Raw genomic sequence first — 14,496 nt, forward strand, 5'->3', positions numbered from 1 at the left:
ACTATTAAAGGGTAACTTTTAATTTGTCGTTGATTTGAATCTTATTTTAATGTGTAATATCTTATAGATTCATGATTACATAATACAAAGGCTAATATGATTAATCTAATACATTATAAATTTTTTGTAACATCAAATTTATTATTAGAAAAATAATAACACACTTTTGTTGTATAAAGGGTAACTTTACATACTCTTATGATAACTTTAATTCGTCTCACAATAAAATAACGTACACCATCTTTTTGGAGAATTTGTGCTTTTTTCTTACAACTACTTATCTTTCTCCAAACATTTCTAATTACAAAAGCCAACTATAGCAAATTCTTCAAAAAGGCGAGTGTACGTTAATTTATTGTAAAACAGGTTAAAGTTATGTTAAAAGTATCAAAAGTTACCCTTTATTCTGAAAAATTATTATTTTCTTATTAATAAAATTTAATCTTACAAAAAACTTATAATATATTAGATTAATCATATTTAGTCTTTATAGTATGTAATCACGTATCTATAAGAAATTACACATTAAAATAAAATTCAAACCAATGACAATTTAAAAGTTACCCTTTAAGTGGTTAAAGTTACCATAAAAATAATTAAAGTTACGCTTAAACTGACTGTTTTACAATAAAATTAATGTACACCCGTTGTACACAAAGTAGAACATTAATAAATAAAAATAAAATTTTAAAAAAGGGGTGAAGTAAACAAATTTGACAGATGGAGAAGACACAAGGGAGAATTAAAAACCCTGCCTAAAAGCTAGGTTATATTATAAACCGTTACCAATTGACAATAAAAAGGAATAGTCCGCTTGGGTTATAAACTTGAGGTCATTTATTTCAATTAACTAATGTGATTAAACTTTACCTGATCTTGCACATAACACATATAGTAAATTAATAATTGTTTAGGGTCCAAATAACTTATATTTTGGCCCAGTCCACAAATGAAAATAAACAAGCCCAATTGCAAGGTTCAACCCTCCGACCCATATGTCAAGTAAGTCAACAAACTCAATCAGTATGATTGGTCAAGTCCACTCCATTCATTTGAACAAAGGTATAAAAGCCATCATTTGGCTTCATTTTACATTCATTCACATATAGCCTCAAGCACTAATTTCTCTTGCATAGCTATTCTCTCTTTTTCTTTCACTCGTACTAACTTCGGCATCGGAGGGGCCTTCCTCGGCACACCCCGGAGGCCAGTTTACGTGTGTTCAGCTATGCAAGAAATCCTCAATTCGGACATCTCTCGAATTAGGCTTCGTCGTCTCCACTCATACGAAGGATCTGCGAAGGTCCATTGTTTTATAACCGAATCAATTTGGCGCCGTCTGTGGGGATTCTTACAAAAATAAGCCAAAAATATCAAACCAACCTTAGCCAACTCAAAAAATGACTAAGAGCGGTAAAAGTGCCAAAAAGGCTAAAAAGATGACCCTGATCACGACGAGGACTCATCGCACACCCTCACCGTCACCAGAATCATCTACCTCTTCCTCGAAGAATCCTCACTCTCCGAGAAGAGAAAATCTGTCCGAGGGGTTTTCCTCTCGACAAATTCATCAAACTGTTGACTCGCCGAAAGGGAGTCGAGCTCGGCTTGAAAGCCCTAAATCGAGCAGCACTCTCATTCGCATCCAAAGTCAACCTGTCCTACAATTCCTTCCACTGAGGAAGTAGCGAGGGCAGTGACTGTCTGCATAGAGTTCATGAACGCATTGGGTGGGCACCTCCCATTCATGAAAAAAAATCCTCCTTCACCCCCTCCGAAACCTAAAAGTCTTAAAAGGAAAATGGCTCTGGAGGCGGAGGGACAAATTCTATCCTCTAAGGGGGAAGGAAGAAGAAGGGCCGAGGACCTAGCCAAGGCTGAACGGGAACTAAGAAGGGACTCCGGTCTCTTTGGAAATTCTAAAGTTCCCCGAACAGTCATAATGCTTCCTGCCGAAGCGTTCACGAGCGCTTAGGCGGAAGGGAGGAAGGCATTCATAGTCGTCTCATCTACCCCAAAGGGTCTCAACCTGAAATGTCACGCGAGGGGACACCCCTCACTTCCACCTCTTTGAGAGGGAGAAGTGAAGTTCCTTCGGCGAGGCAGAAGGGAAAGGCCATGATGGTTCCCACCAGTTCACCATTCCAGAGGTGGATATTGCAGGAACATGTGCCGACGGTCAAAATTTCGACACACATCCCTTATGACGGTACTTCGGACCCGAAGGACCACATAGCCTCTTACGAGGGGCATATGTACCTTAACCCCAAGTCCGAATATACCTGGTGCAAACACTTTCCTACAACCCTCAAAGGTGTTGCCTAGTCGTGGATCACCATGGGGGTCAAGGAAGGCTCTATAACGGGTTGGAACGACCACTCCAACAAGTTCAAGAGCAAATTCTCCACGGCTAACTGCCGAGAGAAAACAACCGCAGAGTTGATGGGCTTGCAACAGTCGGAAGACGAAAGTCTCCAAGATTATCTGACTCGTTTCAGCAACGAGTCATCCAGAATTACAAGTCTGGATTAGGGCCTAGCCGTATTCGCACTACGGAATGGTCTACAAGCTGGCAAATTGCTGGACTTCACGGTCATGTATCCACCATAAACCTTAGAAGAAGCCCTCGACGCTTTGGATAAATTTATCCGAGCCGAGGAATGGAACAAGACTAAGTCACAGTCTCAATCAGGGGCTGTAAAGCCAAGAGGCCAACCAACCGAAGTTTCAGGGTCGAGGAAAAGGAAGGCAAAAGCCTCAGAACCTCCCTCGACCGCCGAGCCGAGGAAGGACAAGGCCTCCTACATGGGGAGGTTCGAATCTTACACCCCCTTCACCTTGTCACGTGTTAAAATCTTTAGCACGAACAAGGATGAGGGAAGGTTCATGAAGCCAAAGCCACCTCCTTCATGGTATCAAAAGAACGGGAAGGATCAATGGTGCGAATTCCACGAATCTAGTGGGCATCGCATCAAAGATTGCCTTTAGCTGAAGGACCAGATCGAAGAGCTGGTTCATAAAGGTTACTTAAAGAAATATGTCGCGGAACGCCGCGAAGAAAAGAAAGCCAAGAGAGACTCTCGGCAAGATCTAGACTTCCTCCGAAAGAAAGACAAGCCAAATGGAGGGGGAAACCCCGACATTCTCACCATTTCTGGAGGAGTCTCTCGGAACGCCCTGAAGTGCCATCTTAGGGGCCTGACCCATCAGATACACAATGCTAAATTCCGAGAACCACAATCTTTGACGCCGAACATGACGTTCACAACCGAAGACTGTAGGGGGGTGGTGTACCCCCATGACGACCCGTTGGTAATCATCATGGGGATCGCCAACCGCAACGTCTACCGAACTCTCGTGGACGGTAGCAGCGGGGCAAATATCCTTTTTTGAAAGGCGTTTGACCAGCTGAAGCTGGAGAGCAAGAACGTGACCCCAATTCCCTGCCCGGTGACTAGATTCAACGGCTCTTCTTCATACGCTAGTGGGAAGATTCTCCTTCCTTTCTCCCTAGGACGAGGCCTAGCTAAAAGGTGCATCATGACCGAATTCTGGGTCCTTGATGTCCCATTGGTGTACAACGTGATTATTGGGAGACCCCTCATCCACGAAGTGCAAGGAGTCGTCTCAACGTACCATCAAACGATGATATACATTTCAGATGAAGGACACTCCGAAAAAATCTTTGGCAGCCAGAAAGAGTATTGAAGATGTAACCACCTCAAACCATCCAAAAGTCGTCGCGACGACAAGGATGATGAGGAAGAAATGAAAACGAGCGAGGTACCAAAAGGCCTAAGGGTTTAAGTGCCTCGGCTCAGGGATCACCATCTAAAAGAGCATCTTTGGGGATCGAAAAGGCTAGCTCTTCGGCTAGGCCAAAAGACTTAGAAGGAGATCAGCCGAAGTCACGGAGGTCTGCTGATATTGGCAGTAGGCCCGAGTCCGAAGGGTCTGGCTCCAAATCAATGGAGCTAGACGATCAAACTAAATCAATACTGTTGGCCAAAGGAGACATCGAAAAATGTGTCAGCATCGGACAAGGACTTGATCCGAGTTTCCGGGTTGAGCTAATCCAACTCCTTCGAGACAACCGAGATGTGTTTGCTTTCTCAGCAGCTGATATGCCTGGGATTGATCCGAATCTCATCTCTCACAAGCTTAACGTTAAGCAAAAGAAGCGAAACTACTCCGCCCAGAAGAACCACGACATCGGAACCGAAGTAAAAAATTTCTAGATGCGGGGTTCATCGAACCTTGCCAATATCCGGAATGGCTGGCTAATGTGGTGATGGTTCAGAAGGCTAACGGAACCTGGAGAATGTGTGTTGACTTCATGGACCTAAATAGGGCATGTCCGAAGGACTTTTATTTATGGCCGAGAATCGATCAACTAGTCAATTCGACAAGTGGCCATGCCCTGCTTAGTTTCATGGACGCATTTTCTGGGTACCATCAGATCTTCATGCACCCCGATGATAGAGAAAAAATGGCATTCGTTACAAGTGCCTGGGTGTATAACTATAAGATGATGCCTTTCAGCTTGAAAAACGCCGGAGCGACATATCAGAGATAGGTGGATCAAGTATTCGCCGAACAAAAAGGCCGCAATATGGAAGTCTACGTTGACGATTCCATCGTCAAGAGCAAAGAGGCTAAAGACCATGCTACAGACATGGCCGAAACATTTTCCACTCTGAGAAAGCATCAGATGAAGCTGAATCCAAAGAAGTGTGTCTTCAACGTGAAGTCAGGAAATTTCCTCGGCTTCATGGTCAGCAAAAGAGGGATTGATGCCAATCTTGCCAAAAAACAAGCTGCTCTCGACCTTCCCGAGCCGAAGACAAAAAGGGACGTTCAGCGTCGTACTGGGAGAATGGTTGCCCTGTCCAGGTTCATCTCAAGGGCCTCGGTTAAAGGGTTTCCCTTCTTCAAAGCGCTTAAACTCCCAAAATCAAAAGAGCTCATATGGGAGGAAGAGCAGAAGACAACCTTTCAACACCTCCGAGAACACCTGGCTCATCTCCCAACACTGGCAAGACCAGCAAAAGGAGAGATTTTGTACTTATATGTGGCGGTTAGTCCGGCCACGATCAGTGTAGTGTTGTTGAGAGAAAAAGAAAAGATCCAACAACCGATCTATTTTGTCAACCACACTGTGACAGATTGTAACACCCCCAAATCTCCCTCTACGTAAATATTATATTTATATGTATAAAATACCGTAGAGGTAGACTCGGGCGTATTATCGCCACGTGAAAACGTAAGGATTTTTAGCTACTAATAATGACAGCGGAAAAATAATTGACTTTATAAAAAAAGTAATAACTACATTATATAGTTTGAAAAAGAAATAATACTCCAAATAATACATGTCTGACTCATGAATGAATAAACTCCTAACTAAGTGATCCCAATCCCGACTCAAGTACGCGCACGATCAACTTCAATTCACACCTGAAATCAAAACTGCTTACCAATAATGGTAAACAGGGCGAACCAAAACAAAAAGGAAAACGGGTTAGCAAAAACGCTAAGTACATATTAGTGCGAGGCATGTAAATGCTTTTATTAGACAAACATGGTTTTGAAATAATTATTCCAATTCAAACTTGCCAAAAGTCACTTTTCAAAATTAGCCTTACCAAATTTTAATCTTCCAAAAGTAGTAACGTCCATTAATAGAAACTTTCCCAAACCAATAGAATTTTTTTTTGACGAGTTTCCAAAATTAATTTTCCTCACCTAAGTGTGCACACCCTCCAAGCAAGTTAAACTGTACTCGAGGAAAGACCAGATCATACAAAGCTCATGGTCTTACTTAACCAGTCCCGAGTAGAAGGACAATAAAATCTTAAATACACAGGCCCATAATGAGCTGCAAATTTTAAATAGATTTCTTTAATTCAATAACATGAAATCAAATAATTTATAAACAATTTTTATTAAATTGAACAACACTTTTAATGATTAAACCTTTAAGTCATAAAAATTATATTTTTAACTTATCGTAATATTTAACAATTATTGAAATAAAACACGCTTTCAATACGTTGTATCAGGGACCTAGCCACCTATACATACCTTGATCACGAGAACAAATTAAGGTACGACTACTATGCTTGACCACGATAAAGGGAATCCTCCTACACAATAAAATAACTTTAATTAATATAATGTTAATAAAATAAACCCAAACATAATTAATACTCTACTAGTGCATGGACTACCTAAAAACTAACCCTTGTTTATTTTTAAACCACAAATTATGTTAGTATTAAAATAGTGCTACTAGTATTATGGTTGCAACGTCAGTATCAAAATAATACACGTCCTTTCTTAAAAGAATGACTTTAATATAATAGTATAAGTAATAATAATCATGGAAATCATTATGTTTTGTAAGCTTGTGGCAACAAAAAGAGGGTGAAAAGAAGGAAGTGCTACTGCACCTGTGGCAGCAGGTTACGGCAACAAATCCCTACAATCGGTGGGTGGCAATTGGTGGCAGAAAAAGGTGGCGGCAGTGGTGTTTGCAGGTGGCGGCAGAGGTGGTTGTTCGGTGGCAGCAAGGAGGAAAGAAGGAGCAAGAAATGAAGGAAGAGGAAAGGAAATGGGGGGCGTGTATTAGTGATTGAATTAAGAGGAGAAATTTCTGATTTTTGGTGTGAGTAATAGAGGAGTATTAAAGGTCTATTTATAGGTGATTAAGGGTGAAGAAGATAGAGTTCAAGAGAGTGTAGGATTGGTATGAAAACAAAATAAATTTGGGTTATTTAAATGAATTTGGATAAAATTTGGCCTAAGTTAATTTATGTGAAAAATCAAGTGAAAAAGATGAGAAGAAAATAGGATTACCATTGATTTGGTTGGAGGAGTAAGGATAGAAATCAAAGAAATCTTGAAGGTTGAGAAATGACATCCTAAAACATACAATCAACAAGGATATTTTTTTATTATTATTATTAAAAACGAAAATCATATTTCAATGGATAAAATAGTTGAATTTGATATTTAAATCAAGTTATTATACAAATATATAAATATTTTAGATAATATCAAAACTAAACACTACTAGAAATAGGCCGTTTTCCGACGGACTTATATTTTGTTGGAAAATTCGAAAATTTCGACGGAATTTTGGTCTGTCAAAAATATCTGTTGGAAAACATACGTTGCGACGGAAAATCCCTCGGAAATTTTCCGACGGATTTTTTTCCCTAGGAATGTACTGCTTCCGACGGAATCTTGCGTCGGAAGCAATAAATTCCGAGGGAAAAAATCTGTAGGAACATATTAATTTCCTACGGTTTTAATTCCGTCGGAAATTTCCGACGGAGTTTAGGCCTTTTCCGACGGAAATTTATAAAAAAAAAAAATCAAAAACAAAACCCTAAATGAATCCCGTGCCCCCCTACCCCCTTCCCTTTCTATTTCTCTTTCTCTCTCCCCACCCCTTTTCCATCTCCTCCTATTCATTTCTCTTTCTCTCTCCTCTCCTCCTCTCTTTCTCTCTCTTCTCCTCTTGTCTTTCTCTCTCCTCACCTCCTCTTTCACCGCAACCCATACGCAACCCCTCACTGAATCTTTAACACCCATACGCAACCCCTCACCGAAGCTTTAACACTCATACGCAACCCTTCACTCACCGAATCTTTAACACCCATACACAGCCCTAAGCTCCAGATTTCCCAACGAATTTGCAGGGGACGACTGAGGTTCGGCGTTGAAGCGAGGCATGGAATCAATTGTAGATTTCCCGGCTGCTACTATTTCGGTTGCTTTGGTGCTCATTCTAGTTTCATCAACAACAACCTAAACATCAATTTCACTATATATTCATTCCGGTTTCATCAACAACAACCTAAACATCAATTGTAGATCTTGTAATTTAAGTTTGTGTTTAGATCTAAATAATTGTATATGTAATTGTAATGTTAATTTATAAAATTTATTAGTATTTATACATTTCTATTAATTTTCCTTGTTTAAGTTTGGTTTTTTGAATTTTTTGGGGGTTTTTTTTGGGGTTATTTCCGATTTTTTGGGGTAATGGTGGTGGTGTGGTGGTGCCGGTGGTTGTGAGGTGGCCTGTTGTGGTGGTGTCGAGGGTTATGGGGTGGGGTTGTGGTGGTGTCGCTTTGGTTTGGTGTGGGTGGGCTGTTGTGGTGGTGTCGGTTTGTGGGTGGGGATCTAGGTTGTGGGGGTAGGGGGTGGGTTGGTGGGTGGGGATCTGGGTTGTGGGGGCAGGGGGTGGGTTGCAGTGGTGGGTGTTTCGTGGGTGGGGATCTGGGTTGTGGTGGCAGGTTAAGGTTGTAGATCTGGTGGTTTAAGGTGGTGGTGTACGATGGTGGGCTGGTGGGTTTAGGTTTCGGTTTTTTTTTTTTTTCGGTGGTTTCCGACGGAATTTCCGTCGGAAATTTCTGAGGGATTTGACTCCGTCGGAAGTTTCTGACGAACTTTGCTGGTGCTGGAAAACCACTTCCGAGACTTGAATTCCGTCGATAGTTCCGTCGGAAGACGTCTTTACGACGAAAATTTCGTAGGAAAAGGTCATTTTTCCTATGAATGCTGTTACGACGCCACCTTCCTTCGGAAACAACGATTTCAGACGGAAAATAGGGTGTTTCCAACGGAATTTTGCCTTCTAAAATGGGCTGTTTTCTAGTAGTGAATATTTGTTAAAAATCATAATATATATTAGGTATTATCTTTAAAACTCTTGAAATTTCTAAAAATATGGATTTCCCTTTAAAAGATAATTAAACCAATATTATTAATTTAGATATCGAAAATAATTAATTATTCAAATGATTAAATACTTATATTTGGCTCCAAAATTTAAAATTCATTTTGGCTCCAAATTAAATAATTCAAGAAATTATTAAAACATTTTTCCCAAAATTCGGGGTATTACAGTCTACCCCCCTTAAAAGAATTTTTGTCCCGAAACTTAGAAACATTTAATACCTTAAATTAATACTCCGAATTATCTTGAAGTAGTTATAATTTAGTAAGTTCATGCACACCCTAAGAACTTGACTCAAAAGACTCACTTAAAGAAATAAAAAGAAAAGCGCGAAACTCTATCACATTCTTCCCCACTTAAAAGGAAGTTACGTTCCCGTAACTTAACCACTCACCATGAAAAGGTTAGGGTACTTTTTACGCATTTCTGCCTCAGCCTCCCAAGTTGCTTCTTCAACCTTATGGTTTGATCATGGAACCTTATCTATCTTCACATCATTGTTTCTGGTGCTTCCAACTTTACTGTCCAAAATTCTCACTGGTCTTTCTTCATAAGTCAAACTCTCATCTAGCTTAATTGCCTTCGGTTCTAGCACATGTGTAACATCAGGAATATACTTGCGAATCTGACTCACATGAAAACATTGTGCACCCTTTCCAACTCGTTGGGTAAGTCCAATTTATATGCTACTTTCCCAACTTTCTGAAGAATCTCATATGGCCCAATGTATTTTGGGCTTAATTTTCCCTTCTTGCCAAATCTGATTACTCCCTTCATAGGGGATATTTTCAATAAAACCTTCTCTCCAACTTGAAAATCTACATCTCTACGCTTCTCATCAGCGTAACTCTTTTCTCTATCTTGGGTTGCTTTGATTTTCTCCTAGATCAACTTGACTTTCTTAATAGTGTCCTCGATCATTTCAGGCCCAAGGACAACGGTTTCACTTATATCACTCCAATAAACTAGGCTCCTACATTTCTTTCCATACAGGGCTTCAAATGGGGCCATTCCAATGCTTGCATGGTAACTATTATTGTATGAAAACTCAATCAAGTCTAAGTGATCTTCCCATGAACCTTGATACTCCAATACACATGCTCTCAACATGTCTTCCAAGGTCTGTATTGTCCTTTCAGTCTGACAATCAATTGCGGGGTGAAAGGTTGTACTCATCAATAACTTAGTTCCATGGCCTTTTGTAAACTTTGCCAGAAGTTAGACAGGAACCTCGAATCACGATCTGAAATGATATCTGTAGGCACCCCATGGTACTTCACCACAAACTTCACAAATGCCCTTCCTAACTGATCCATAGACCAAGTGCTTTTCATAGGTATAAAGGTTGCAGACTTAGTCAATCGATCCACAATAACCCTAATAGTTTCATTTCCTGCCCTGGTCCTTGGTAATGCCCCCACGAAGTCCATAGAGATCGAATCACACTTCCACTTTGGTACTTCTAGAGGTTGAACCATTCCTTGCGGCCTTCGATGCTCGATTTTCACCTTCTGACAAGTTAAGCATTTTGCCACAAACTCTGCTACATCTCTCTTCATGTTTGGCCACAAAAAGGCCTTCTTCATATCCTTATACAACTTATCCCCTCCAGGATGTATTGAGTAAGGAGAACTATGGGCCTCCTCCATCAGTCTTTGTTTGATGTCCCCACGATGTTGTGGAACACATCATCTCCCTTTGAAGAGAATACTTCCCTCATCTGTAACGGTAAAGTCCAAAACCTGTCCATCCTCAATCTTCTCTTATATCGCCTTCAACTTCGAGTCTCCCAATTGGCTTTCCCTAATCTCATCATAAATAGAAGGTTGCACTGCCAAGGTATTCAACATCTTGATGACCTCCACGTGCTCCACCACTTCCAAATTCATCTTCTCAAATTCTACACATAGCTGGTCAGGCAAAATTATCACATTCATCGAATGACTGGTTTTCCTACTTAAAGCATCAGCTACCACATTAGCTTTCCCCTCATGATATTGGTTATTCACACTATAATCTGTCATAAACTCCAACCATCGTCTCTGCCTTGAGTTCAAGTACTGCTAAGTGAAATTGTATTTTAGACTCTGATGATCTGTGAGGATTTTACAAGTTACCCCATATAGATAATGTCTCCAAATTTTCAAAGCAAATACAATCGCAGGTAATTCCAAGTCATGGGTTGGATAGTTCACCTCATGCGATTTCAACTGTCTCGAAGCATGTGCAATGACCCTCCGATTCTGCGTTAAAACATAACCCAATCCAAACTTCGATGCATCACTATACACCTCATATTGCCCATTTCATTTGGCAAAGCTAACACTGGTGCCGAGGTTAACTTGTCTTTCAAGGTCTGAAATGCCTGTTCAGACTCCTGGGTCCAAATGAACTTACATTCCTTCTTCATCAAGTTCGTCATGGGCCTCGCAAACCTCGAAAAATCCTTCACAAATCTCCGATAATAGCCTGCAAATCCCAAGAAACTCCGAACATCTGACACACTCTTAGGTGTTGGCCATTCACTTACTGCATTAACTTTTGCGAGATCTATTGAAACCCCCTCCTTAGAAATCACATGACCCAAAAAGGCTACTTTTTCCAACCAAAACTCACATTTCGATAGCTTGGCATACAACTGGTGTTCCCTTAAGGTTAACAATACTTTCCTCAAATGGTCCCCATGTTCCTCCCTATTCTTGGAATAGATCAAGATATCATCAATGAAAACCACCACAAACTTATCCAAATATGGCCTAAAGATTCGATTCATCAAATCCATGAACACTGCACGTGCATTAGTTAACCCAAATGGCATAATTGTGAACTCATAATGACCATAACGAGTCCTAAAAGCAATTTTTGGAATGTCTTGCTCTGCATCTGCAATCCTCAACTGATGGTACCCTGACCTCAAATCAATCTTGGAAAATATTCCAGCCCCTTTTAACTGATCAAGCAAATCATCAATTCTAGGCAAAGGATACCTATTCTTGATTGTCACATTATTCAAGTCCCAAAAGTCTATGCATAACCTCAAACTTCCATCCTTCTTTTTCACAAATAGCACCGGAGCTCCCCATGGAGAAGAACTAGGTCGAATATATCCCTTGTCCAACAAATCATCTAACTGAGTTTTCAGTTCCTTCATCTCAGCTGGAGCCATCCTATATGGAGCCTTTGAAATAGGTCCAGTCCCCGGAACTAAGTCAATGGTGAACTCAACATCCCTTACTGGTGGCATACCTGGTATCTCATCAGGAAAGACGTCTGGAAATTCTTCAACTATTGGAATACTCTCATTCTTCTTATCTTCCTTTCCCACTTCCTAAACACTACACATGTAAAGAGGATAACCCTTCCTGACACAGTTCCGAAATTGCAAGGCATAAATGATTTTGATCCCTGAACTATTCCCTTCCTTCCTATAGGTCACCGTCACTTTACCTGGACCTAACAGTTTCACTTTCTGAGAAGCACAATCTATGTGAGCCTTATACTTTCCCAGCCAGTCCATCCCTAAAACCATATCAAGGTCTTGTGACTCAAACTCAACCAAATATAAAGGAAATTCTACTCCGACTATGGTGATAGGTACCCCTTTATATAACTTAGAACAATTCCTCACTTCCCCAGTTGGAATAGAAACATCTAGAGACACTAAAAATGGGCTCTCTAATTTTAATCTCTAGACTAGAGATTTTGAAACAAAAGAAAGAGACGCACCCGAATCAAACAGGCCTCTAGCATTCAAAGAACAAACAAGGAAAGTGCCAATTACCACATCATTAGAAGCCTCAGCCTCACGACGACTCATCACGAACACTCGACCCTTAGGAGTCGTTCCTGCACCGCCACTAGTTCCATTCCTCTGAGCTAATCCATTGGTCTGGGGTGGTTTTGGTGGGTTTTTAGCCTCTTGGACTTTCCCATCTTAACATCCTTTTCCTTAGTAAAACACTCATACTCTCGATGCCCTAGTTTCTGACAGTAATGACAAGTCACCGATTTTCCCTCACAGTCCTTCCCTAGGTGGTTTTTCTCACATCTTTTACAAAAATAACTTCTCTTAGGTCTGGTGTTATTTCCATTCACACGATTATTATTTCCCTGTCCGTAATCTCCCTTCCCTAGGTTTCCCTTGGTGTCCCTCCTGTTGAATTGCCCATTTCCCCCATAACTCTCCCCAATCCTAGGCCACTTATCAACTCCATGTGCACCCCCATCACTCTTCCTTTTCCCTCCAGCTGAGTTCTCTAACTCTCTCCCCCGGATCCCATATAGGTGGGCAGCTCTCCCATAGACTTCATCTAACGTTTCAAAGGTTACCCCTCCCAACTTTCCATGAAGGCTTAAGGTCAAGCCTTGCTCGAACCTTTGGGCTTTCAATTCCTCCGTGGGCACTACTTCCGGTGCAAACCTCATTAACTCAATGAATTTTTATAATATTCATTGATGTTCATGTTCCCCATCATTAGGTTGGTAAACTCCATGCATTTCAGCTTTTTCAGGTAGGCGGGGTAAAACTTGTCTCTTATCGCCTTCTTCAGATCTTTCCATCCAAAGTCAAGGGTTTCTAAAAGCGTATCCCGGTTTTGACTCCACCACAGGTCAGCTTCTTCCCTCAAGTAATACGCAACATTGTTAACCTTTAATTCTTCAGGACAGTTAATGGCATCAAACAGCTTGTCAAATTCCCTTATCCAATTCTCTAAACTAGTGAGATCCTCCTTTCCAAGGTAAGTGGATGGTTTTGCAGCTGCCACCCTCTTAAAAACTTCCCCAAACTGATCTAAGTCGTTGCTACGGTTCCCTTGACTCACTAGTTGGCTCATGTTTTCAGCAATGGTAGTTAGCTTTCTAAGAGTAGCGCTCACTTTGGAACCAGTGCGTCTACTATTTTCGGCTCTCAAAGACATCCGGAACAACTTGGAATAACAGATACACATTATAATATGTAAAGAAAACTTCATGGAACTTTTTATTAATTATTAAAACTTCATACTTAGCCATAGGATTTAAAACAAATAATGTATCTAAGAATTCATAAGGGCCACTATTTGGCTTATAAGACAAACAAAACAACTTGCTATTAATGGTAGAAATTAAATAATTGCTATTTTGAAGTTCTAGTCTTTCTCTTGGCTTGTTGGATCATCTTTTTAGACCACGTCACCCGTGTTTCCAGTGGAAAGCTGAGGGGAATAAGGATCTAAAGGTTTGGGCATGTAGGTTGGGTTTTGGTGAAGTTCAAGCAAAAAGGTGGGATTATACTCACTATAGGATGGGCTACGACACGAGCCATAGCTAGAATTACGATTTGGGCTAGCATATGGGCTAGGGTTACGGTTTGAAAAGTAGTTTGGGCTAGATACTTGACTTCTTGGAACATGAGGTTTGGGGGAATGAGGTGGAGATTCAAAGTAATTTTGGGTGAGGTATTTCTAAGTCATCAGATGATGTATAGTCGAGATGCAAATGTGGAGGTGGTAAGGGTGGCATATCATGTTTTAGATTATTTAAGGTTTCTACTACTTGTGGTGTAAGTTGAAGAGGGATTTCAGGAACTACTGGTCTAGGGGGTAGGCTCCAGTTAATCTCAATATAATGTAGGTTTGCCTTAAAATTTGTCAAGGTTCCTAGCCATTTTCCTTCATGCATATGGTATTCTACATTCCATAACCCATCTGGTGTAATTAAATTCTTATAATTTTTTATTAATTGTTCATATTTAGGTGTATTGGGTA

General features: G+C 40.6%; 1 protein-coding gene across 1 annotated transcript; it reads right to left on the reverse strand.

The window, feature by feature from the left end:
- Nucleotides 1–13,173: 13,173 nt before the first annotated feature.
- On the reverse strand, nucleotides 13,174–13,698 carry LOC110690605. The gene has a single exon (XM_021867458.1). The coding sequence runs from the start codon at nucleotides 13,696–13,698 to the stop codon at nucleotides 13,174–13,176; it is 525 nt and encodes a 174-aa protein (XP_021723150.1).
- Between the last annotated feature and the right edge of the window lie 798 nt (nucleotides 13,699–14,496).

Source organism: Chenopodium quinoa, unplaced genomic scaffold (genome assembly GCF_001683475.1).
Source record: "Chenopodium quinoa cultivar QQ74 unplaced genomic scaffold, ASM168347v1, whole genome shotgun sequence".
NCBI lineage: Eukaryota > Viridiplantae > Streptophyta > Magnoliopsida > Caryophyllales > Amaranthaceae > Chenopodium > Chenopodium quinoa.

Excerpts from the sequence above, each read along its gene's own strand:
- LOC110690605 (XM_021867458.1), bottom strand. The coding sequence starts at position 13,698 with ATGTGTATCTGTTATTCCAAGTTGTTCCGGATGTCTTTGAGAGCCGAA.